The following is a 24,672-nucleotide window of genomic DNA, read 5'->3' as shown; positions in this document are numbered from 1 at the left end:
TGGGACTCTTGAAAGAACATTTTCTACTTCTTGTACTTCCTTAGCAGTAGCAAAGAGGTTTCTGAGAGCAGCAATGTCAGAAAATGACATCTGCTGACCCTGGTGTCTATAGCGTCATTACACTGTTCTACCTGAAGTTCTATATATCCCAAAGAAAAATGCTTGTAAGGTACCTTCACTCCTTTTGTAAATTCTCTAGATCAGAAATATCCAATTGGTAATAACCTGCAAAGGCAAACCACATGTCACTTTAATTTTTCTAGTAGTCACATGAATAAAAGTAAAAAGAAGCAGGTGAAATTAATTTTAATACTCTATTCAACCCAATGTGTTAAATGTTTTAAGAGGTCATTAATATAAAATCATTAATGAGATATATTGTATTCTCTTTTTTGTACTAAGTCTTTGAAATCTGGCATGTATTTTACATTTACAGACATCTTGCTTCTACGTAGTGACATTTCAAGTGCTCAGTAGCCACGTGTGGCCAAAGTCCATCATACTGGACGATGCAGTTCTTGATACTTAGATGGTAGATGTGTTTGAGGCTTGAGGCTATCTTAATTCTGTAGGAAAGGCATTAACTGTTGTTAAACAAAACCAATCTCTTTAACACCAAAAATCATTTAAATATTAATATTTTATTTTAGGTACAAATACAGGCATTTATGAACAGTAGTTTTGGGAAAATCTTATCTTCTCAGCAGGCTCTTCAGCTACTTCAAAGGTATTCGTAACACTTTAAGCAGTGTAGTTTCTAGGGGGGATAACTTTAAATCTGAAAATACAATTTCAAATTAAAATGTTGTTGGAAATCTCTCCTACATAAACCTTAAAACTTACAAACATAAACCTTTCAATTACCACTAAATAGACTGGTAAAAATTTGAAACAAAGAATGATATGTTCTAATTGAACTTTTTTGGTAGCAGAAAGTCTTTCAACAAGAAAATGAAATTATTTCTCATGTTTCCCCTCCCTGCCCCCAGCCATGTAATATGTTGGGGGTTAATTTTATAGGTATTGTTGGAAAGGGAACAAATAATATTTACTGCTACATACTGAAAGAATTTCTGAAAGTGAGATTATCTAAGAGTAATAGATTCCAAAACTTTCCATTTTCCCTCCTAAGGGCTCCTGCACCTTAAAAAAGAATTGTGTATGCTTAAGATGTACAACGTGATAGTTTTATATATGTAGTGAAATGGTTACTACAACCAAGCCAAATAACATATTCATCATATCACTGAGTTATCTGTCCCCCACATTTTTTTGTGGTATGAGCAGCTGAAATCTTCTCTCCTTTAGCTTCCTTTCCCTCCATCCTAAGAGCACTACTCTCTCAAAGGGCGGGGAATCCCAGATTAGAGGACTAAGCGGGACTAGAAGCCTTTCCCTTTCAGCACAGAGAGGGCTCAAGACCTATGTCAGGAATGCTTGTGGAGCTCTTCCCTGAGAGCCAGCGGATCTAGGGTTGGGTCTGGCTTTGCATAGTACCACGGCTGTAATGATGGAGACCTGGTGAGACCATTGTAAAAAAAGTCAAAACAGAAATAACATGATTTTGACACGTGACAGTACTGCACAGATAGCAGGTACCATTTTCTTGGTGACTTCTGTCTCTGTCTCTCTCTCTCTGTCTCTTTCTGTCTCTGTCTCTCTCTTTTTACCTGTAGTATGCTGGTGTCAATTCATTTTATTACCAGAATGTTGTAGTTTTTAGTATTTCCTGTGTGTCATTCAGTCTCTGAATGGAAGTGACATTTAGCTGACAAAGTTGTTTTTATGATTATGGTTATATGGAATTACATGGAATTAACACTGGCAGAAGGTGAGTCAATGTGTTCTCTTCCATCTTTGCTAAACCATTTCCTCACTCATCGTGTAATCCATTTGTCATTTTCTCTTATCTTACTTGAATCCCCAGACTTGTCTAGGTCTCTCTTAGTTATAGGCATTTCTGACCCATTTGTAATTTAAATAATTATTTTTGTTACTCTTGACAGATGTCTGTCTTTTCCATAAAATAATTGTAGGTTCCAGGAGAGCTAGGACTGTACCTCCTATCTTGTTCATTGCTTTATCCTAGGACAATGAATGAGGGCTGGTATGAATATCTGTCAAATGAATGAATGGATATTTACTATGACAGCAGTTCTTAAGTATATTTCTCATTTAGTTTTTAATTATTCAGCTTCAATTGCTTTCAGATTTCAGAAGCTGAACATTCCCTGTCTTCGATCAGAAATAAACCACACAATTGAGCGTATTCTTCAGTACTATGTGGCTGAACTCGATGCTACTAAGAAGGCAAGTGGCATGTTTACACATAAAATGGTACATTAGCACAAAAAGAAAAAAATCTGAAAATATTTGCCATCATTGTCTCATGCCAAGCTTTTCAGAGTGATTCTTTCACTGCTAAGGAGCATTGACACTCCCTTTTGGATGGGAAGGTGCTTGACAGTATATATTGCTGGACAGCCAGATTTACACCTCTTTGCTCTGAACCGTCTTGCCAGTTATCCCACCATCATTTATTGAATAAGAAGTCCTTTCCTCATTGCTTGTTTTTGTCATTACTGAGTATGTACCCAAAGGAATATAAATCGCTCTGTCATAAAGACACACATGCGCATATGTTCCTTGCAGCACTGTTCACAATAGCAGAGACATGGAATCAACCTAAGTGCTCATCAGTGGTAGACTAAAGAAAAGGTGGTAGATAAGAAGGAACAAGATCATGTCCTTTGCAGGAATATGGATGAAGCTAGAGGCTATTATCCTAAGCCAACTAGAGCAGGAACAGAAAACCAGATACCACATGTTCTCACTTATAAGTGGGAGCTAAACACTGAGTACACATGGACACAAAGAAGGGAACAGTAGACATTGGGGCCTACTGGAGGGTGGGAGAAGGGAGAGGATCAGAAAAAGTAACTAATGGACACTAAGTTTAACACCTGGGTGATGAAAAAATCTGTACAACTAATCCCCATGACACGAGTTTGCCTAATAACAAACAAACAGGTAACCCTGAACTTAAAAATAAAAGTTAAAAAAAACTATCTTATTGTGACCGTTTTCTGGTGTGTGTATAGCAAAGCACGTTTAAGTGAGTATTTTTACCTATAGAAATATGGGCTCTAGATACTATTATGACAGATACTAATATTATGCAGCTATGTGCTCCTTTTGAATACCTCCTTGAACTTTGGGATAAGGGCAGAAAAAAAATACATGTAATAGGAAATAAAGGTGAAGAGAAAATTAAGTGTCGTATATGGGCAACATCATTGTTTCAAAGTCTCAGGTTACCTCGGATGTGCGTTTACATATTTATTAACTACCTACTGTATATAAAATGTGAATAATGATGAAACAATACAAAGGTAACTGTATATATTTTTTTGCCTTCTCCCTTGTATTGAATTCAAACATTAACACCAGATTTTTAATTACAGCTTTATCACTCTCAGAAAGACGACCCCCCCCTTGCTCGCAACATGCCCCCTATAGCAGGAAAAATACTCTGGGTGAGGCAGCTCTATCGCCGGATAAGTGAGCCCATCAATTATTTCTTTGTAAGCCAATAATTAAATTTTAATATATGGATTTTGGTGGTTTTAATATAACAAATATATTGTATCCTGTAATATTCGTGTCCACTAAAGTAGCCAACGAAGAGCCAATTCTTCTACCAGGCAAGGAAAATTTAGTTTGTAAATATACTTGAGAGAGACAAAGTCAATTCCTTCAGGTTTAGTAGATAAGCCAGTCTAATTACAGTTACCTCAAAGTCAGTGAATCTTATAATTTTATGTCTTTTAATAACACAGGACACTTTGTAAAGCCTTTAAAAAAATAAAAATAAAAAATTTGAAAACATAGTGAAGTACAGGCCTGGCACGGAAGCTTACTTCTGTGTATGGGTAGATAGATCACTGATACATACTCAATGAAGGTGGAGATAAACCCAAAGAGTGTATTCCTGTGTGAAGAACTGCCACTGAGAGCGGAATATAATACAGTTGATTCATTCTCTGTGTCCTTAAGATTATTAGAGTTCTGAAAAACAGGACAGTCTTGGGCCCTGTTGGCATTCTGAAACTGCCAGTTTGTCTTTTCTTTGTCCTTGTTATTTTCTTAAATTTTATTTAAGAGACAGAGTCAGAAGGTGGAGTTGGTTTGCCTGATCTCATGTCTTTTGCTTATAGAACAACATAACTACAAAACAGTAGTTTTACAAGTAATTGTATTATTTAAGCATTATTAAATATGAAGATTCCGTTGTTTCTCTTTTGCTGCTATCATTTGTGTCATTGTTCTGAATATTAAAAAAAAAATTAAAACCCTGAGTCCCTACTCGGGGGACTCAGTTGCTGATTGACTTTGTGGTGGGAGGGCAGAGATTGCCCTGTTTGATATGTGAATCGAAACCTAAATCTTTTGATTTTTACCTAAAGAAATTTTACTATTTATTTATTTATTTATTTATTTATTTATTTATTTATTTATGTGGAGTTTTGCTTTGTCGCCCAGGCTGGAGTGCAGTGGCGCAGTCTTGGCTCACTGCAACCTCCGCCTCCTGGGTTCAAGCGATTCTCCTGCCTCAGCCTCTGGAGTAGCTGGGATTACAGGCACCCGCCACCATGCCTGGTTAATTTTTTTGTATTTTTAGGAGAGACGGGGTTTCACCATGTTGGCCAGGCTGGTCTTCAACTCCTGACCTGAGGTGATCCACCTGCCTTGGCCTCCCAAAGTTCTGGGATTACAGGGGTGTGCCACGGCACCTGGCCGATAAATTTTATTTTATTGTATTTATTTATCTTTTTGAGACGGAATCTCACTCTGTCACCCAGGCTAGAGTGCAGTGGTGCGATCTCAGCTCACTGAAACCTCCGACCCCCAGGTTCAAGTGATTCTCCTGCCTCAGCCTCCCGAGTACCTGGGATTACAGGTGCCTGCCACCACACCTGGCTAATTTTTGTATTTTTAGTAGAGACGGGGTTTCACCATCTTGGCCAGGCTGGTCTTGAACTCCTGACCTCGTGATCCACCTGCCTCAACCTCGTGATCCACCCACCTCAGCCTCCCAAAGTACTGGGATTACAGGCGTGAGCCACCACACCCGGCTAAGAAATTTTATTTTTATTGTTTGATACATGGTTACCTTTTTTTGTGTGCTGGAATTTAGGAATTTGCCCTGATACTCACAGTTCAAGGAACATCAGTCAATTATATCTTGTCTAAAACAGTGGGATGGGATCAGAAAATGAGGTAGAGACTCTGAATGCCTGGGGCAGGCTGTGGGGCTCGAGACCTCTCTCTCTCTAAACCCTTTCTTTCCTTTTCCAGTCTTCCCTCTATGTACCGATAACGTTTCCCTACTTCTGCCTCTTGCTGATATGGCCTTCCGTATCTCTGTTTTACTGTGAGGCAGAATCTAAACTGGTAGCATCATTATTTGATATCATTTTACATATAAATACTTTCATTATTTGGATATAAAAGCATTCAGCAATCTTTTAAAGTAAATCTTTCTTTTCCCTTAAAAAAACAGAAAAACTCAGACATTTTATCAAGTCCGGACGGTAAAGCTGTCATCCGTCAGTATAACAAGATCTCCTATGTGCTGGTGGAATTCGAAGTGGTCTATCACACAGCCTGGATCAGAGAAATTTCACAGTTACATTACGGTGTGTATAACACTGCAGTGAGCCTGCAAAGTAGGGATTAGGTGATTTTGAATGAGTTCATAGTTCTGGAGAACTTTTTCCATCCCTTCCACATAATCTTAGGATAGTTACAATTTAGATTTAGGGATGCTACAGTGGTTTACTTGTTTACAATTGTTAACAATATTCCGATTTTACAAGCGAAAATGATCATAACCTTGAAGTTGACATACTTAGGATTTTCCACTGAATAACAGTATTTGAAAGTAAAAATATCTTTAGGGATATTTCTCCAGACTTTATGAAGGTGTTCATATTCAGTTGTATCATGGTATAGATTCAAATCTCAGTCCCATTCTGGGGAGAAAAATTGCATCCTGCCTTCCTTCCTCTCTCCCTCCTTCCCTTCCTTGCTGTGTCCCTCCTTTACTTTCTCCCTTTTTTTATTACTGAATTTAATTTCAGATTTGAGCTCCAGTAAATGAAGCGTTTTAGTGCACTGTGTCTGTGTGCCTCTCAGGGGAGGGCTTATGTGTTGCCAAGGCTTTGGGTGGAGTTAAATGTGAGACGGGATGGTTCTTAGCCATCATCCAGCCCTCCAGGATGTTGTTTTTGTGCAGGCTCAGTGGTTGGCCAGTTCAGATTCCTGCTTTGTCTCATCTTAACCTTAAGCTCTTAGTTATAATCTCAGCCCTAAACTCTTATCTGTGATCTTGGTGGACCCTTTACCGTGTCCCTTGGTAGAAAGGTTTCTCCCTCCCAAACCAGGGTCTCCACCTAAGCAGAGCACAGCACTGCAGGCACAGGAAGCACCAGTTCTGCGGGTGGGTTGCTGGAACGATGGTGAGAGGAATCACTCCTACTTCTGCCTCTTGGTTCCAGAACTCATGTATTTTAGCTGTGTGGGGACACAGCACTTATCTACAGGCCATTGATTCACAGCATACCTGCATCCTAGAGGACAGTGCCCCAACCCCCACAGGGTGTCGTCCCTAACAGGAACCATAGGTAAGCCTTTAATAAGCCACTTTTATCAGGCCAGCTGTTTCTGGGTGCTGTGCTATATGGAGGACCCTGTGGACTCTAAAGAAAGTCTGTTTATGGAGCAAAACTCTCAAAGGAGCTTCGAGAGGAGCTTAAAACTCAGACTATGGAAAAAGGCAAAAGAGAATTTTTAACAACTGAAGCATATATGAGTTTTGTTTTGGTTCTACAATGCCGTGTTTTTTTTCTCCTGGTGGTTTTTCTGCCCCCAATACCCTTTCTCTTATCTGCACATATTCAAAAACAAGCTCTACAGTCACGTGTTTCATACAGCCTTTCCTTATTCTTCCTGGCAGGAAATAATAATTCCTCCAGAGATCACCACACACTTTATCTGTAGCTCTTTCTCATGACACTTACTGCTTTATAAATCTATCCTGTGTCCCCTACACATTCCAACGTTACCCTCTATGTCTGTTTCATCTGATATCCTTTAAAAAATGGTCACATTTAACATTCATACAGTGCTCACCATGTGCCAGGCTTTGTCTCAGCATGTTACATGTATTATGCAAATTACTTTAATCCTAACAGCAAACCTCCAAGGAACTATTATTAGCCTTGTTTTACAGATGAGAAAACTGAGGCACTGACACATTAAGTGGCTTGCCCAAGATCACACAGCTCATTCAAATTCAGATAGTCTGGCTCCCAAATCCGTTCTCTTAACAATTGTACTGTACTGTTTCTAATAGTGCCAAGAATGATGCCAGGCATGCTTGGGGGCTCTTAAAATACTTAAAAATGTCCAATAAGTAGACATTAGACAATCTTGATGAATAATGATTTTCTCAAGTTTCCTGAAGAGTTTGTTCCCGTTGAGAATATCAGTTGGCCCCTATTGGGTGCAATATACTCATTGCAGTGGATTGATACCCAGGAGAAGTGGTCGCATACAAACAATATGAAGTAGAATTCTTTCACACTTTCAATACGAAGTAGAATTCTTTCATGTTTTTTCACAAGTAAAACAAACCATCAGAATTCTTTAACGTCTTTTATTTCATTTCAGAAAAATAAATTTCTCTGGAAGGCTTCCTTTATCCTAGTGATGTGACTGTATTTGGCTACCTAGGAGTTTGTAGTGATAATTAGATATGTAGCATCAGCCTCCTTTAGTTGGTTGCTCTGTAAAGTTTCTCTGATGGTGATTCACATAGGATGAAATGCTTGTTTTGTTCCAGAGCAGAATGCCTGGCTGTCATTATTGGTCCATTTTAGTTGTCTTGTTGACCTTTTTGTCTTTTCAAGCAAGCTCATTTCACTGTTCAAAAGTTCTTTTGGAATCTCCTTGATAGGATAAGTGATTTATTTATTTATTTATTTTTATTTTACTTTAAGATCTGGGATTTCTGTACCTATCCACCCGTCATCTAGGTGTTAAGCCCTGCATGCATTAGGTATTTGTCCTAATACTCTCCCTCCTCTTGCTCCCCACCCCCCAACAGGCCCTGGTGTGTGCTGTTGCCCTCCCTGTGTCCGTGTGTTCTTATGGTTCAACTCCCACTTATGAGTGAGAGCATGCAGTGCTTGGTTTTCGGTTAGGATAAGTGATTTCTAACACATCTTAAACAGATTCTAAATGAGTTGGATAAAATTTTAAGTTGAAATTATCATGAAACCTGCATCATTAAGGGCCATATCAAGACTAATTTTATCTGATGAGTAAAAGTCAACTAACTTCAAAGAGATATACAAACTATTTTCATTTTACTGGAAGTTTGATGTGGCCACATTCAACAAAACAATGTGAAGGTTGGAAGATGTGGTGATTGTGATAAAATTCTCATGTTAGTAGTGTTTGTTAATACAAGATATAATTCAAACTAGCATATACTAGTCTATAATAAATGTTTTATTATTATGCCTGTAGAAGTTCTTTGTGTTAAGCTAACAAATAATCTAAGGCTACCCAGTAAGAACTGCTTGGGCCTATGTATTTCAATTCATAATAAAATAGATATCTGAAAATGCCTGTTTATATGAATGATGTTTATGTGAGATGTAGTGTAAAACATCTTCCCTCCATTCTAGGAGTTCACAACTCAATGGTATTTAATAAATATTTCTTACTGATATTGAGCCTAATTATCAGAAATTCAGGATGGAGATTTAATTTAAATAAACCTCTTTAAAGAAGACAGTTTGGGGTCTGAGTGGGAACGAGTTTGAAATGAGGTGGGGTATCTTTTGTGATTCTAACCATCTTCTGGTTCTTTCTCAGGGGTCAACTCATAATCCATAAGATAAACTAACAGATCTCTTCAACCCTCTCAGAAAAATATTGCAATTCATAGCACAAAGCACCATTCTTGGTCAATGTTTCTCTCCCTGGATCTGATTTTATGGCTTCGCAGACACTCTTCATTCATTTATCTCTGTTTTGAGTGTTCACTATGTGCCAGACGCTGTGCCTTAGCATCTGGGGCACCTAAAACATTTCCTTTGCCCTCAAGAAGTTAGTAGTCCAGGGGGCAAGACAAAAACATAAACAGAGCTGGAAGCAGAAAGGAAATTCAGAATGAGTTAATGTCAATCATTATTTATTTGTAGCTTTACAAGCCACGCTTTTTGTGCGACATCCAGAAACAGGGAAGTTGCTGGTTAATTTTGATCCCAAAATTTTGGAAGTTGTTCGGGAAACTAAGTGCATGATAAAAATGAAGTTGGATGTACCAGAACAGGCAAAGAGGTTGCTAAAATTGGAAAGTAAATTGAAAGCAGACAAACTGTATTTGCAGGTAAGATAGATTATGTTTTCTAATTATATTTGAAGGAGCTTTTTGGTTTAAAAAAAAAAAAATATATATATATATGTATACACATATCCCTGCAGTTATGCTTCATGGCATTGAGGGAAAATTTGTTAATATGTTGATTCTTGATAGAATTAAAATGCTGACTTGCAAACCAAAGAAAAGATTGGAAATGGAAAGCAAAAAGTGAGAAGATTATCAGAAACCAGATTTAGGTTTCTGAATAATGACAGTGATGAAATAGCAAGTTTCAAAAAATATTAATGTAATTTTATAGATCTTGTGCATTAAATTTTATAATATACTTATCCTAGAATATTTATAAGATATAAATTAATAAAGTGGGGTGACAGTACAATACGAGTAGAGATGATTGTCAACATTGTGAGGCAAAAAGGAGCATTATTTCAATTAAAGTTCACTAGTGCGGCAAACTAAAATCTAACAAAATGAAAACGGCAGGCAAAAACTGACATTAAAATGTACTGTTGGGCACGGTGGCTCACGCCTATAATCCCAGCACTTTGGGAGGCCGAGGTGGGTGGATCACTTGAGGTCAGGAGTTCAAGACCAGCCTGGCTAACATGACGAAGCCGGGTGTGGTGGTGTGCACCTGTAATCCTGGCTACTCGGGAGGCTGAGGCAGGAGAATTGCTTGAACCCGGGAGGTGGAGGTTGCAGTGAGCCGAGATCACGCCACTGCACTCCAGCCTGGGCGACAGAGTAAGAAAAAAAAAAAAAGTACCATCAAGGGTTGGTGATTGATTCAACCTTTGATTCAAAGGTCGAATCAAAGTATATTCAAATCCTAACACATTGTTTCTAAAATGTTTGGCAAGAGTTAAGTAACATGAGAATTTCTTTAGAAAGCCAGTTAAAATAGCAAGCTGCATTAACTCATCTTCTTTGGTTTTCTTGGCAGGCTGTGGACATGTATTTTGGGAATGCAGGAAATTATATAAATGCAAGGACATTTTTTCCCAGTACAATTAGTAATAGCAAAAGACTAGAGTCTAACCTCAACAATTTTCTGATTAAATATGAGTTATAAGATAACTACACAGACATTAGTGGAACAGCTGAGTATTCAATGAGAAAATGAACTCTATTTCTGTGGTACAAAATTTTTATTTTTATAATCAATAATATAATAAATAAATTACAGACTTTTCCTGTTTTTTTTTTTTTTTTTTAGACGGAGTCTTGCTCTGTTGCTAGGTTGGAGTGCAGTGGCATGATCTCGGCTCACTGCAACCTCCGCCTGCTGGGTTCAAGCGATTCTCCTGCTTCAGCCTCCCGAGTAGCTGGGACTACAGGCGTGCGCCACCATGCCCAGCTAATTTTTGTATTTTTGGTAGAAACGGGGTTTCACCATGTTGGCCAGGATGGTCTCGATCTCTTGACCTTGTGACCCATCCACCTCAGCATCCCAAAGAGCTGGGATTACAGGCCTGAGCCACTGCACCCGGCCTATTGTTTGTCATTTTTATGATAGCCCTCCTGGTGAGTGTGGGGTGATATCTCCTTTTGATTTTGTTTTCATTTCCCTAATGGCTGGTGATTGTTGAGCATCTTTTCATGTGCTTACTAACCTTTTGCATACTTTCCTTCAGCAGCATCTATTCAGATCCTTTGCTCATTTTTAAATTGAGTATTTGTCTATTTTTTTGATTTTAAAGTTCATTTTAGGTTTTAAATACTAGTCCCTTATCAGATATATGATTTGCAAATTTCTTTTCCCATTTTTTTGGGTTGTATTTTCATTTTCTTGATGGTGTTCTTTGAAGCACAAACATTTTAAATTTTGCTGAAGTCCAATTTATCTACTTTGTCTTTTGTGTTTTTGGTGTCATATCTAAGAAACCTTTTTCAAATCCAAAGTCATGAAGATTTATGCAATGTTGTCTTGCAGCAGTTTAGCTCTTACCAAAATAGTATTTATTTTTATTTTTATATTTTTTTAAACTAGAGTAACATTAGCATTGTAGAAACTGGCTTTGGCATCAAAAGCTACACATGAGCTTTTTTACTGGCTAGCTGTGATTTTGGAGGATTGGGTTTAAATGTACTGTTATAAATCGAAGCTAATATCGTTTGCATTACACTTACAAGATTTTAGCTAGTATTGAACAATATCAAGAAAGTCAAAGTTCTTTAGCCAGTGTCAAGTATAAATAAAACTTCAACTACAAGTAATGTGTAAAGGGGAAAGAGGAATCAAGAGCTTTGAAACTATTAGGTAAAAATTGAAACAGTTTAAGATTATTCATTTGGAGATAAAGTAACTTGAATCTGCATTTCCCACACCATAGTGTAGTAAATGACAAAATAGTGAAAAATTGATCATCATGGATCATCTTTAAAACAACATCTAAGAGATATTGTAAAACCTTATTCTGTTTGTGTGGAGAAGCTAAATTTATTTTGACTTATGAAAGCAAGTGTGGCATCAGTGATAAGATGAGTACGTTTTAATGTGTCAGAAGATGAGGAACAAAAGAGGAAATGTGTAATGACAGATATCACAAAAAGATAATTCAAACTACTTAATATACATCTAGACAGACAAATAATAAATATGAAAAATGAAGATGTAGAAATTGCTATTGACTTGTTTAAAGGAGATGCTCAGGTAATTTACGGGTACTGAAAAAGTATGGTAAAACAGCATAAGTTTAAATGGGCAGCTGTCATCATGGCAGGACCAAGAGGAAACTGGGATTATGAAACCTTCCTGGCATGAATCAAAACGTGACTGCTACTTTAAAATGAATTAAAATAAAACATGCCATTTCAACTTCCTACAGGGTCTTCTGCAATATTATGATGAGTTATGTCAGGAAGTGCCTTCTGTGTTTGTCAATCTGATGACCCCTAAAATGAAAAAGGTTGGTATTGCTGAAGGTTTATATTGATTTTCCTGTTATTTAAAATTCGGTTTCGGTTCTATAAATTATGGATTTTGAAACATCTATTCTTCTTTAGACCCTCTATCTTTCTAGTTCAATTTTATAGCTCTTTTTTTTTCCTACAGTATTTCTTGTCTAAGTTTCGTTGCCTTTGAAAAAACAACTAAATCCAAATCATGAGCACTTTTTCTGAAAATTCATGATTGTTTCCTGCACAGTCAAAGATGGTTAAAAATAAAAAGTCATCTTTATTTGGTGTAACAGAGGGAAAATATATGTAAGAAAATATAACATATAATATTTGCAGATGATAAATCCTCTTCTATAAGTACAGACGCTCCTGTTAATAGAAGCAGTTGTGTTTTTACCTCCTTTAGGTGGAATCTGTGTTGAGGCAAGGACTCACAGTGTTAACGTGGTCGTCTTTAACACTGGAAAGCTTCTTTCAAGAAGTTGAATCAGTTTTGGATATGTTCAATCAACTTTTAAAGAAGGTATGATCTATACATTCAAAAAGCTATCAACATATATACTCAGGATATAAGTAATAGTTTGATTATTATGAAAGCTCTTTAAAGGGTATGACTTTTAACTAAAAGGACATCCATTAGGTTTAAAATATAACGCTTTGGGCTGGACACGGTGGCTCACACCTGTAATCCCAGCACTTTGGGAGGCTGAGAGGGGTGGATCACGAGGTCAGGAGTTTGAGACCGGCCTGGCCAACATGGTGAAACCCCGTCTCTACTAAAAATACAAAAATTAGCTGGGTGTGGTGGTGGGCGCTTGTAATCCCAGCTACTCGGGAGGCTGAGTCAGGAGAATCGTTTGAACCTGGGAATTGGAGGTTGCAGTGAGCTGAGATCATGCCATTGCACTCCAGCCTGGGAGACAGGGCAAGACTCCGTCTTAAAGAAAAAAAAAAAAGCTTTATATTTCTTTTACTGGATTGGGGTCTTCATTTAAGGTTGCTTTTTTCTTATCCCTGAATTACCTTGCCTTTAATATGTTGAAATGACGGTTCAACTTCACACTATAGCTTAGAATATGGGATAATTGTAGACTGTCAAAAGTGGCAGAGGAGAGTGTTTAAATATTAATAATAATGCATTTAATATTAACTAGATGAGATGATCATCAAATTGAAGATGGTCTATTGATTTCTGACGTGTTGGCTACATAGAACATGACCGTCATTTTAGATGTGCTGGTCTGTCTGCCATGGCAGCGTGGTGTAATACACAAACTCAGGGGTTTTGGAGTTAAATAAGGATTCTCTGCCTGTTACTAGCTATGTGTTCCTTACCAGGTTGCTTTACTTCTCAGAGCCTTGGTGTCTTTAGTTGTAAAACTGGGATATCAATGCCTCCTGTGCTGGAATCAGGATTAAAGGAGATAACACATATAAGGTTATGGCACATGTTATTGCTCAAGAAAAATTTAGTTTTATGTCAAGCTTTCTTTGCAGATGTCCTCCTAAAATGTTCACCAAATTATGCCTGGCTCAATATGCAAGTTTCTAGATTTGGCCTTTTAAATTAATTTATAACTCAAGCCTGTTTTGGATGAAAACCTAGCTCTAAAGGAAAGAAGAGTTTTTTTTTTCTTACATTTTTCTTCCTTGTAGATCAGTGACTTGTGTGAAATGCATATTGATACAGTTCTAAAGGAGATAGCCAAAACTGTGTTGATTTCTCTGCCTGAAAGTGGTGCTATCAAAGTAGAAGAGATGTTGACCCTCAATGAGGTATGCATTTGTTCATTAAATTAGAATCACAAAAATATTGGCTTATAAACCTAAAATGTGAAATTTCAGTCTAAAAGTAGAAACCTGGGTCAGTAGCATTTAGACTTTTTTTTTTGGACATTCTCTGCTCCAAGGACTTTCATACCTTCAACGGCAAAAGCCCTGGCCACACCCTAGACTAACATTTTGTTGATATCCTAAGCCTAATGCTGGCATTTCCTGGGGCTCTGTAAGTGGTTCACAGCTCTTCTTCCACTGTGCATGGCTACCAGGGCCATATCATCTTTCTCGTGGCTTTAACTCCAACATACTTTCCCTCTAAGTCATTCGGAAACCTGGGAATCATCTAGACTCCTTTCCTCACCCCTTCATTTCCTATATCCAGCCAGTCCTGAGAGGCTTAGCCGGGACTTTTTTTTTTTTTTTCTTTTCTTTTTTTTTTTTTGAGATGAAGTTTCACTCTTGTCACCCAGGATGGAGTACAATGGTACAATCTCAGCTCACTGCAACCTCTGCCTCCCAGGTTCAAGTGATTCTTCTGCCTCAGCCTCCCAAGTAGCTGGGATTACAGGTGTGCACCACCATGCCCAGCTAATTTTTGTATTTTTAGTAGAGACAGGGGTTTTGCCATGTTGACCAGGCTGGTCTCGAACTCCTGACCTCAGGTGATCCACAGCCTTGGCCTCCCAAAGTGCTGGGATTACAGGTATGTGCCACTACTCCCAGCCTAGGATTTTTTTCTTACTCAGATTTTGCTTGAATTTCAGCCTGTTCTTTCCCTTTCTAGGTCAGGCCCTTACTGCTCATTTTGACTTTAGCAATTCATTTGGTGATCCAACTGGTCTCACTGCTTCCATGTTTGCCCTGACACATCCATCCACATTGCCATCAAATCTGATTGTGCAACACCCCAGCTTAAATCCTTCTTGGCAGTGGCACATAGTCTTTGCAGGATAAAATCTAACCTCTTCAGCATTGTGTTATGTTGAAACTATTTGGATACCTATTTATCCTCCATTGACTCAAAAGCACAAAGACAGGAACCCTGTTTAATCACTTTCAAGTCCCAGCACATAATGTGACCTCTCTCATAAATTCAAGACATGAATTTACGTCTTGAACTGAACTCTTTCTTTCTCCTTCCTTCCTTCCTTCCTTCCTTCCTTCCTTCCTTCCTTCCTTCCTTCCTTCCTTCCTTCCTTCCTTCCTTCCTTCCTTCCTTCCTTTCTCTCTCTCTCTCTCTCTCTCTCTCTCTCTCTCTCTCTCCCTCTTTCTCTCTCTCTCTCTCTCTCTCTTTTTTTGAGACAGGGTCTTGCTCTGTCACCCAGGTTGTTCTGCTGTGGTGTGGTCATGACTTACTGCAGCCTTGACATCCTGGGCTCAAGTGATCTTCCCATTTCAGCCTCCCAAGTAGCTGAGATTACAGGTGCATACCACCACACCTTGCTAATTAAAAAAATTTTTTTGTAGAGACAGGGTTTCACCATGTTACCCAGGCTGGTCTTCAACTCCTGAGCTCAAGTGATCCACCCACTTTGGCCTCCCAAAGTGCTGGAATTACAGATGTGAGCCACCATGGCCAGCCTTAAAATTATTTGTTCTCAGTTTTGGGGTCTTGGCTGTAACTGAGACCACACCAAACAACCCATTACATTAAATTAGTTAATTATTTTAGTTTTTTGAGATGAGGTCTGCCACCCAGCCTAGAGTGCAGTGGCAAGATCATGGCTCACTGCAGACTAGAATTCCTGGGTTTATGTGATTCTCCTACCTCATCCTCCCAAAGTGCTAGGATTATAAGTCTGAGCCACCTTGCCCATCTGGTGACCCATTTTAACATCCTGTTCTTGGTGTGGTCAAGTTTCAGATGATTATATCTTCCAGATTGGTTGCTCCTGTATCATTATTGATTAAGCTTTTTATCCTTAAAGTTTATTTTGTTTGATATTGAAGTAATTATACCAGCTTTTCTCAGGTTACTGTTTTTCAGATGTGTCTTTTTCCGTTTTATGACTTTCATCCTTTTTGGCTTCTCCTATTTTAGATTTTGTTCTTGTAAAGAACATTTAACTGTGTTTTATTTTTAATGTATTCTGAAAGTCTGTTTTTAAAAAGCTGGCAATTTTGACCTATTTACATTAATTATAACTATTAATATTTTTGGAAATACTTCTACTCCCTGCCCTCTTTTTAAAATTTATTGACTTACCTATTTCTATACATTATTTTGTATTCTTTTTCAAATATGTCTTATCTTTTTACATAATCTTTTTTCTCATGTCTTTATTTTTCTCGAGACATTAAAAAATATTTTATATTTTGCAACATAATTTCACTATCTGAAAAAAATGGGTGAGTCTAATTCTGCTCTGTGCTGTTTCTACCAACTCTTGCCCAGAGTGGCTTGTTTCTTCCTGTTTTTTACATTTTTGGATCGGGAGGTAACACACACACATCTATTTGTGGCAATGCTGGACAGCCTTGGTTGAGAAACTGTTTCTTTTTATTTATTTCTATGTGGTGCCTAGGAGTTTCACCAACTTGGGACAACTTTATAAAAGTTAGTTTCTCAGAGGATAGAATTTCCAAAACTTCATAGATTTATGTAAGGGTAAGCTAGTTGTAAATTCCTGAGGGAGAATTTGCTCCCTGCAGCCCAGAGCCTCAACCAAGGTAGTTGACTTTCTTTTCTAGTCCATTCTTTCCCTGAGGGCTTAGCCCTTGATTCGCATGATATTAAGCAAGGATGGGGATGGGGTAGGTCTCATTTCCAGCCTCTCACCCTTGGGAAGGATCCAAGGCCTTGTTTATTTATTTATTTATTTTTGGTTATTAAAAAAACAAAGCCCCATAGAAGCGATGGTTTCAGGTTGCTTTTTATTTTAGTTTCTATGCTTAAAAAAATTGAGATATAACATATACTCAGAAAAGTGCACAAATCTTAAGCGCACCATTCAATGAATGTTTCCATACGATACACTCTTGTAACTATCTCCGTGGTCAAGATAAGGAACACTTTCTGTATCCCACATGATTCCTTTGTGCTTTACTCCAGCCAATAACACCTCCCTCCCACCCATAAAAGTAATCACCATTTGACTTCTATCACTGTATATTAGTTTCGCCTGTTTTTGAACTTCATATAAATGGAATGGTGCAGCATATGTTCTCTATTTCTGGCTTCTTTTGCTCAGTGTTATATTTATGAGATTCATCTTTGCAGTTGTGACACATTCATTCTTTCATTTCAACTTCTCATTGCTCTATAGTATTCCATAATATGGATTTAGTACAGTTTATTTGTTCATTCTACTCTTGAGGGCATTTAGATTGTTTATAGCTTTTGGTTATACACTAAGCATTCTTGTAAATTTTTTTTGTGGACCTAAGCACTAATTTGGTGGATATATACTCCAAAGGGAAATTGTCAAGTCATAGATTATAAATATATTTAGCTTTAATAGAAATTGTCTTTTTAGAGTTTGTCTCTGAACTAGGAGCTAGACAAGTTCATGCATTACATTTGATTGAAATGTCTCTTTCTAAGTTTTAAAAATCATTTCCCACTCCCCACTCTTTGTTTTGGCTGGCAACTTTTTTATTGTGGTAAGATATATTAACATAGCATTTACCATTTTAACCATTTTAAGTGTACAATTTAGTGGCATTAGGTACATTCACAATGTTGTATAACCATCACAATGATCTGTTTCCAAAACTCTTTGATCATCTCAAACTAAAACTCTCTACCAATTATACACTAATTCTCCAGTGGTAGTGCTAAGTCTCAAGAGTGTGAGCCAAGATGCAGGAGGCAGAATTCTGAAGAGCATGCTTGCGGAGCAGTGTGCCCAGTCACTTGCCCTGGAGTGATCTAAGACCTAGTTAGAGTTGGGCTGTCTTCTCACAAACCTACCATCAAGTGGCCATTATAGTGAAGCCAGAGTATGATTTGTAATGACAGGGCAAGTTGGATCACACTCCTGAACAGCAGTGAGTTTTGGAAGCACAACATACGTAACACGAATTTTTTTGAGGCAAAGTTGCTTTGGGTCAAACAGTGGTTTCAGATCGTATTTGGGAACCAGGCTATTTGCAGTCAGGGCAGTGTTCCTTGTCTTGGCGCATCCAAGGGTGGTTTAGGACAGATTATGTGAATTATTAAAAAGCTTTCTTCTGTTAGTTTCCAATTGTTCTTTCTGTCCTGTGATCCTAGGGCTGATAGCACTTTTCTCCTTGGCCAGCTGGCTCCCTTTTAGGCTTTGCCAATGGGTGTGCTGGAAGGATGCTGGAGGAGAGAAAAGGGACTTGCTCTTTCCTGATTTGCCTCCTATTCCTGACACTACTGCATCCACAACAACTCTTCCCTCTGGCAGCAGCACTTAGTCACAGGCCTGGCTTTCCCAGCCCTTCCAGAGCCAGCCCCAGGTGCCTTTCATGGTACCAGCATCATGAGGTCCCTCTCTGAGCTCCTGAGGTAGCAACGCCAGCTGGGCAGCCCCCTCACTTCTCTGCTCCAGGTTCTAATAACTCCATCCTCCTCCCAAGTCCTAGGGATGCCAGCTGCTTCCTGCTGTTACTGTTATATCTCTGTGTGCCGTCAGTGTCACTGTTAGCATTGTGAGTCCTTTTAAAGGAGGAGACCACCCCTCATATTGTCTTATGCCCAATTTCTGCCTCCAAAGAAAGAAGTAAAAACTAAAAGGCAGAAATGAAATCCACAGGCAGACAGCCCGGCGCCGCACCCTGGGCCTGGTAGTTAAAGATCGACCCCTGACCTAACCAGTTATGTTATCTATAGATTCCAGACATTGTATGGAAAAGCACTGTGAAAAGCCCTGTCCTGTCCTGTCCTGTTCTGTTCTGTTCTGTTCTGTTCTGTTCTGATTACCGGTGTATGCAGCCCCCAGGCATGTACCCACTGCTTGCTCAGTCAACCATGACCCTCTCATGCAGAAAGGGACAGGAATTGCTCACTCGGGGAGCTCGGTTTTTGGAGTCGTGAGACCCTCTCACGCGGAAAGGGACAGGAATTGCTCACTCTGGGAGCTCGGTTTTTGGAGTCGTGAGCCTGTGGATGCACCCAGCTGAATAAAGCCCTTTTCTTCCACAACTCAGTGCCTGAGGGGTTCTTGTCTGTGGCTCATCCTGCTACACTTTAACTGTGTTTAACCCATCCTCCATATTAAATTCTCTAATTCTATTTGTTACAATAGCTGGTGTGTCTTCCGTTTTCCTGACGGGAGCCTAACTGGTAACTTCTATCTCGATAGATGTACCAATGGAATAGAAAATCAAGGAAATGTTATGATCCAAGTTAAACACTGTTAAATAATTAATGAGTATTAACAATTCTGTCAACAAAATCAACTTAGGGCCGGACGTGGTGACTCAACACCTATAATCCCAGCACTTTGGGAGGACAAGACAGGTGGATCACTTGAGCTGAGGAGTTTGACACCAGCCTGGCCAACATGGCAAAATCCCGTCTCTACTAAAAATACAAAAATTAGCAGGGGGTGGTGGTGCATGCCTGTAATCCCAGTGGAAGGAGAGGCCAGCTAGGCTTCTTAAGTCGAGTAAAGGCTCAGAAAGCTGTGAAACTCACTCATTTCCTGCATCAAGCCTTACTTTAGTCCTAGATAAATAATATTGAAGCTATATGTTCAAAATATTCTTAACACCAGGATTTGTGCATGTGTTTTCTTCCCCAAGAAAGCTATAAACAGTGAAAATTTTGCTGTAAGCTTCCCTGTGTCCTCTCTCCCTTCCCCACGCTGAAACTAAAAGGAATGTTAATTGCCCATTTGTCTATGATCAACAGACCTTATCTAGGCTTCCAATTCTGATTCCTTGTAAAAATACTTTGTAAAATCCTGTGAGATCCTGTCTCCTTTGCCATGCCGCTGCAAAGTCATAAAGTAGATGAAACCTAAGTTGCAATTCCGGTTTTCCTCAAAATCTAAGACATTTAATTGTTTTTGTTTCTTGCTCTAGTAACATCTCCCCACCGCACCCGCACGTATTTCCCGCCTTAAAAAGTTTAAAAAGTGATAAAAGAATCTAACACTGGCTACCTGCTCAGGACCCCTTCCACGCTGTGGAAGCTTTGTACTGTCACTCTGCTCAATAAAGCCTACAGCTTTTTTTCTCTTAGTCCATGTCTCCATCACTCACCGCAGGTGGCCACCAAGCCAATTCTTTGGCATGGCTAAGGCAAAAACCTTTAGCGTTACACCAGCTACTTGGGAAGCTGAGGCAGGAGAATCCTTTGAACCTGGGAGGCGAAGGTTGCAGTGAGCCGAGACCGTGTCCGCTCCAGCCTGGGCCACAGAGCGAGACTCTGTCTAAAAAAAAAACAAAAAAAGTCAACTTGGCTCTACAGAAACACGAGCACATTAGTAGTTGCCAGAGCTGTGGAGACGGGGAATGGGGTGACTGCTAATGAGTATAGGGATGCTTTCTGAGGTGATGAGAATATTATGGAATTAGATAGTGGTCATGATTGCACAAGTCTGTGAATATACTAAAAACCAATAAATGGCACACTTCACAAGGTTAATTTTGTAGAATGTGGATTATATCTTAATTAAAACAAAATTTAAAAATCAATGTAACTGTCTCCTAGTCCCTGGCGTGCCTCTAAGGCACTTCTTTAGTATTCAGTCTGTTTCTTACTGAGTTGTAAGAATGGTCTTAGTCCTCAAGGACTAGCAAGTCTTCTCAAGAAGAGATGGAGTCCTTACTAGGACAGGACGCTTTACTTTGTGTGGCCTCAACTATTCATGACATCTTACAGAGGTAATATTTGCAATGACATTATTTTGCCACTTGTTGAACATAAGAGGAAGGTGGCTGAGCCACTCGATTGCCCGCTGACACAGGACATCTGCGCAGAGGAATGTGTGCATCTAAGTTTCTTACCCTTGGCATTGATGGCAGCGTGGGTCATTGTGATTATGTGGAGTGGCCCAATTCAGCAAGGATTAATAAAGTTTGTTTTGCACATGTTCTTTGATCAGAGTTCAGACACAGGGATGGAATTGAGGCACAGGGATTGTGTATGGGACAGTATCAGTGAAGATCCCAGTAGGGTGAGATACCCCAGCAGTCCCAGTGGTAGGAAGTCGTCACCACCACTGGGGCTGAAGGGACCAGGGAAGAAAATTGTGCTTTCAGAGCCCAGTAGAAGCTGAAGCCATGTGGAAGGGCTCTACCAGAGATGCAACCTCCAAGCAAGGAGGGAATGGGAAAGAAATACCTCACTTTCTCACTCCTGTAGCTCTCCTGTCTTCTCTTAGTGCCTCCTCTTGGGTTAAACCCAACTGGAAGTCAGAGAATGAGGAAATCCCACTACATAGGGCATGGCAGAGAAAAGTAGAGAATGGTTGGCAGGACATGGAGTGTCTGGCAATATGGCTTTGATGGAGTGACAGGGATTATTCATAATTAAAGTCATGTAAATAATTTTCACAATCAGAGCTTTTGGCACATTGCTGACTGCTGTTGTATCCATTTTTCCTTCCTTCTGGTTCTATGGAGAAAGTTTCCACCTCTCTTCAAAACCGAGGTCCTCCAAATGGGCTGTTGATTCTATGCCTACCTGTCTTCTCGGTGACCTTGTTCTACCAGTTTTCCTTTCTCCTGTATCTTCAGCATTGTCCTCTCCACGGGGTCCTTCTCACCAGCAGTATCATATGCTGTCATGCTTTCCTTGCCAGCGGAAACCTTCCCACTTCTCCCTTCACTTCTCATTTACAACCAGACTTCTCCAAATGCTCGCACATAGTATCTTCACTTTCCCATCTCCCATTAATGTTTCTTTCCCCCATTTCTGGCTCAAGTTATTTCTGGCACGAATTATTATTTTTTAGCAGCCTTATTGAGATAAAATTCACATACCATACAATTCACCCATTTAAAGTGTACATCTCAGTGCTTTTCAGTATATTCACAGAGCTGCACAGTCATCACTGCAATCAATTTAGAACATCTTCATCACCCAAAAGAAACCCGTCCTCATTAGTCTGTATTTCCTCTCAACCCTCCCAGCCCTGAGGCAACCCCAAATTTCCTTTCTGCCTCTATAGACATGCCTATTCTGGACATTTCATACAAATAGAATCATACAATATATGTTCTTTTGTGACTAGCTTCTTTCTCTTAGTGGAATGTTTTCAAAATTTTTTCGTAGTAGCCTATATATCAGAACTTAATTTCTTTTTTTCTTTTTAAAGAAACAACGAGGTCTTGCCCTGTCACCCAGGCTGGAATGCAGTAGTGTGAATATGGCTCACTGCAGCCTCTAATTCCAAGGCTCAAGCAATCCCTCTGTCTCACAAAACTTCATTTCTTTTTATTGCTGAATCATATTCCATGGTATGGTTATGCCACATTGTATCTATCCATTCACCAGTTGATGGACATTTGGGTTGTTTCCACTTTTTGGCTACTGTAAAGAATGCTGCTGTGAACATAAGTGTCCAAGTTTTTTTTTTTTGGACTTAAGTTTTCATTTCTCTTGGGTATGTATACCTAGGAATGGAATTACTGCCTCCTAACTCCATGTTATACTCTTTCAAGAGCTTCCAGGCTGCTTTCCAAAGCGACTGTATTATTTTTCATTCCCACCAGCAGTGTATGAGGGTTCCAGTTGCTCTACACCCTTGCCAACACTTGCTATTATTTGTCTTTTTTATGATAGCTGTCCTGGTGAGTGTGAAGTGGTATCTCAGGGTGGTTTTGACATATGTTTTCCTATTAGCTAGTGATGTCGAGCATCTTTCATGTGTTCATTTTTGTGTTTTTGAGACGGGGTCTGACTCTGTCCCTCAGGCTGTGCTGTGGAGTGCAGTGGCGCCATCTTGGCTCACAGCAACCTCTGCCTCCTGGGTTCAAGTGATTCTCCTGCGTCAGCCTCCCAAGTAGCTGGAATTACAGGCACGTGCCATCACACTCAGTTAATGTTTGTATTTTTAGTAGAGACGGTGTTTTGCCATGTTGGCCAGGCTGATCTTGAACCCCTGACCTCAAATGATCTGCCTCCCAAAGTGCCTCCCAAAGTGCTGGGATTACAGACGTGAGCCACCGTGCCCGGCCTCCTGTTCTTATTAACCTTTTGTATGCTTTCCTTTGGAAGCAGGTATTCGGATCATTTGCTCATTTTAAAATTGACTATTTGTCTTTTTATTTTTGAGTTGTAATAATATTTTATAGATACTAGTTCCTTATCAGATATATGATTTACAATTTTTTTTCTCCCATTCTTTGGGTTTTCTTTTCAATTTCTTCATGGTGTTCTTTGATGCACAAAAGTTTCTGATTTTGATGAAGTCTAATTTATCAATTTTTTTCTTTTGTTCTGCTTTTGGTGTCAAATCTAAGATAACTTTGCCTAATCCAAGATCATGAAGATTTATGCCTATGTTTTCCTATAAGAGTTTTTTTTAGTTTTAGTTCTGAAATTTTAGGCCTATGATCCATTTTGAGTTAATCTGTTTGTATGGTATATGGAGAAGGTTCCATTTCCTTCTTTTGCAAGTGGATATTCAGTTGTCCCAGTACCAGTTGTTGAATCCCATTAACTTTACTATTATATGGCATTGGAAACGTATGGAAAAATTTATATGACATTCTCCCATTTGTTTTGTGGGCATATTCTTTTCAAAAGATTACTGTGTTATTTTGTCGAGGTTTCTGGATATATCATGCGGATGCCAAGATAAACATGTGTGTTCATTCTGCCAAGTTAACTAGAGTGTCTGGTTCCTGAGGGGATTTCAAAGCTGGGATGTATAAACACATATGTCCAATCTGCCGTGATCAGCTGGAATTGTCTACGTGCTTAACACTCATTTTCCCTGTTAGACTGAAGTGGCTTCCAGCCTCCATTACCATTCCAGTGTTTAGCACTGCGTCGAATGAAGTGAAAAGGACGAACTGAATGAACGATGGAGCGAGGTCAGAAGAGTTGGTGGTCATGGAGAGGACCACAGAATGTCTTTGGATAGAAGGAGGGACACCATGTCTCTTGGGACTAAAAAATGATGAGAATGCATTCAGATACAGATTGCATGGTCAAGAAAGGAACACATGGGGGCAAAACATGGGGAATATGGGACTTCCCAAGGCTTTTCTGGAGATAAGTTTGCATGGACAGACTTGGGATCCTCTGCAGATGTATTCTTGAAAGCCCAAAGTGGCTGCTCCTATTTACTTTTTTTTTTTTTTTTTTTTTTTGAGACAGGTTCTTGCTCTGTTGGCCAGGCTGGAATGCAGTGAACATAGCTCACTGCTGCCTCCTGGGCTCAAGCAATCCCAACTTCCTGAGTAGGTGGGACCACAGGCATGCACCACCATGCTTGGCAAAATTCTAAAATATTTGTTGTAGAGATGGGGTCTCACCATGTTGCCCAGGCTGGTCTCAAATTCCTGGACTCAAGCAATCCTCCCTCCTCAGCCTCCCAAAGAGCTAGGATTACAGGTATGAGCCACTGTACCCAGGCCTGATTTACTTTTACCATTTTTTTTTTTTTAAG

At 39.3% G+C, this 24,672-nt stretch overlaps 1 protein-coding gene across 3 annotated transcripts in view; it reads left to right on the top strand.

The window, feature by feature from the left end:
- The window catches only part of LOC105474557 (dynein axonemal heavy chain 8), a 316,668-nt gene that overhangs the window by 61,575 nt on the left and 230,421 nt on the right, over positions 1-24,672 (top strand). For all 3 annotated transcript variants that reach the window (XM_011729344.2, XM_011729345.2, XM_011729346.2), the window contains exons 14-21: positions 651-727; positions 2,211-2,310; positions 3,465-3,584; positions 5,564-5,699; positions 9,276-9,463; positions 12,286-12,366; positions 12,765-12,881; positions 14,015-14,134. In XM_011729344.2, the coding sequence (XP_011727646.2) occupies positions 651-727; positions 2,211-2,310; positions 3,465-3,584; positions 5,564-5,699; positions 9,276-9,463; positions 12,286-12,366; positions 12,765-12,881; positions 14,015-14,134 (939 nt within the window). The remainder of the gene's footprint in view (positions 1-650; positions 728-2,210; positions 2,311-3,464; positions 3,585-5,563; positions 5,700-9,275; positions 9,464-12,285; positions 12,367-12,764; positions 12,882-14,014; positions 14,135-24,672) is intronic.

This window comes from Macaca nemestrina, chromosome 5 (assembly GCF_043159975.1).
Source record: "Macaca nemestrina isolate mMacNem1 chromosome 5, mMacNem.hap1, whole genome shotgun sequence".
NCBI classification, from domain to species: Eukaryota; Metazoa; Chordata; class Mammalia; order Primates; family Cercopithecidae; genus Macaca; species Macaca nemestrina.
Note: the sequence above shows the minus strand (reverse complement) of the source record. Positions and strands in the feature narration are given on the sequence as shown.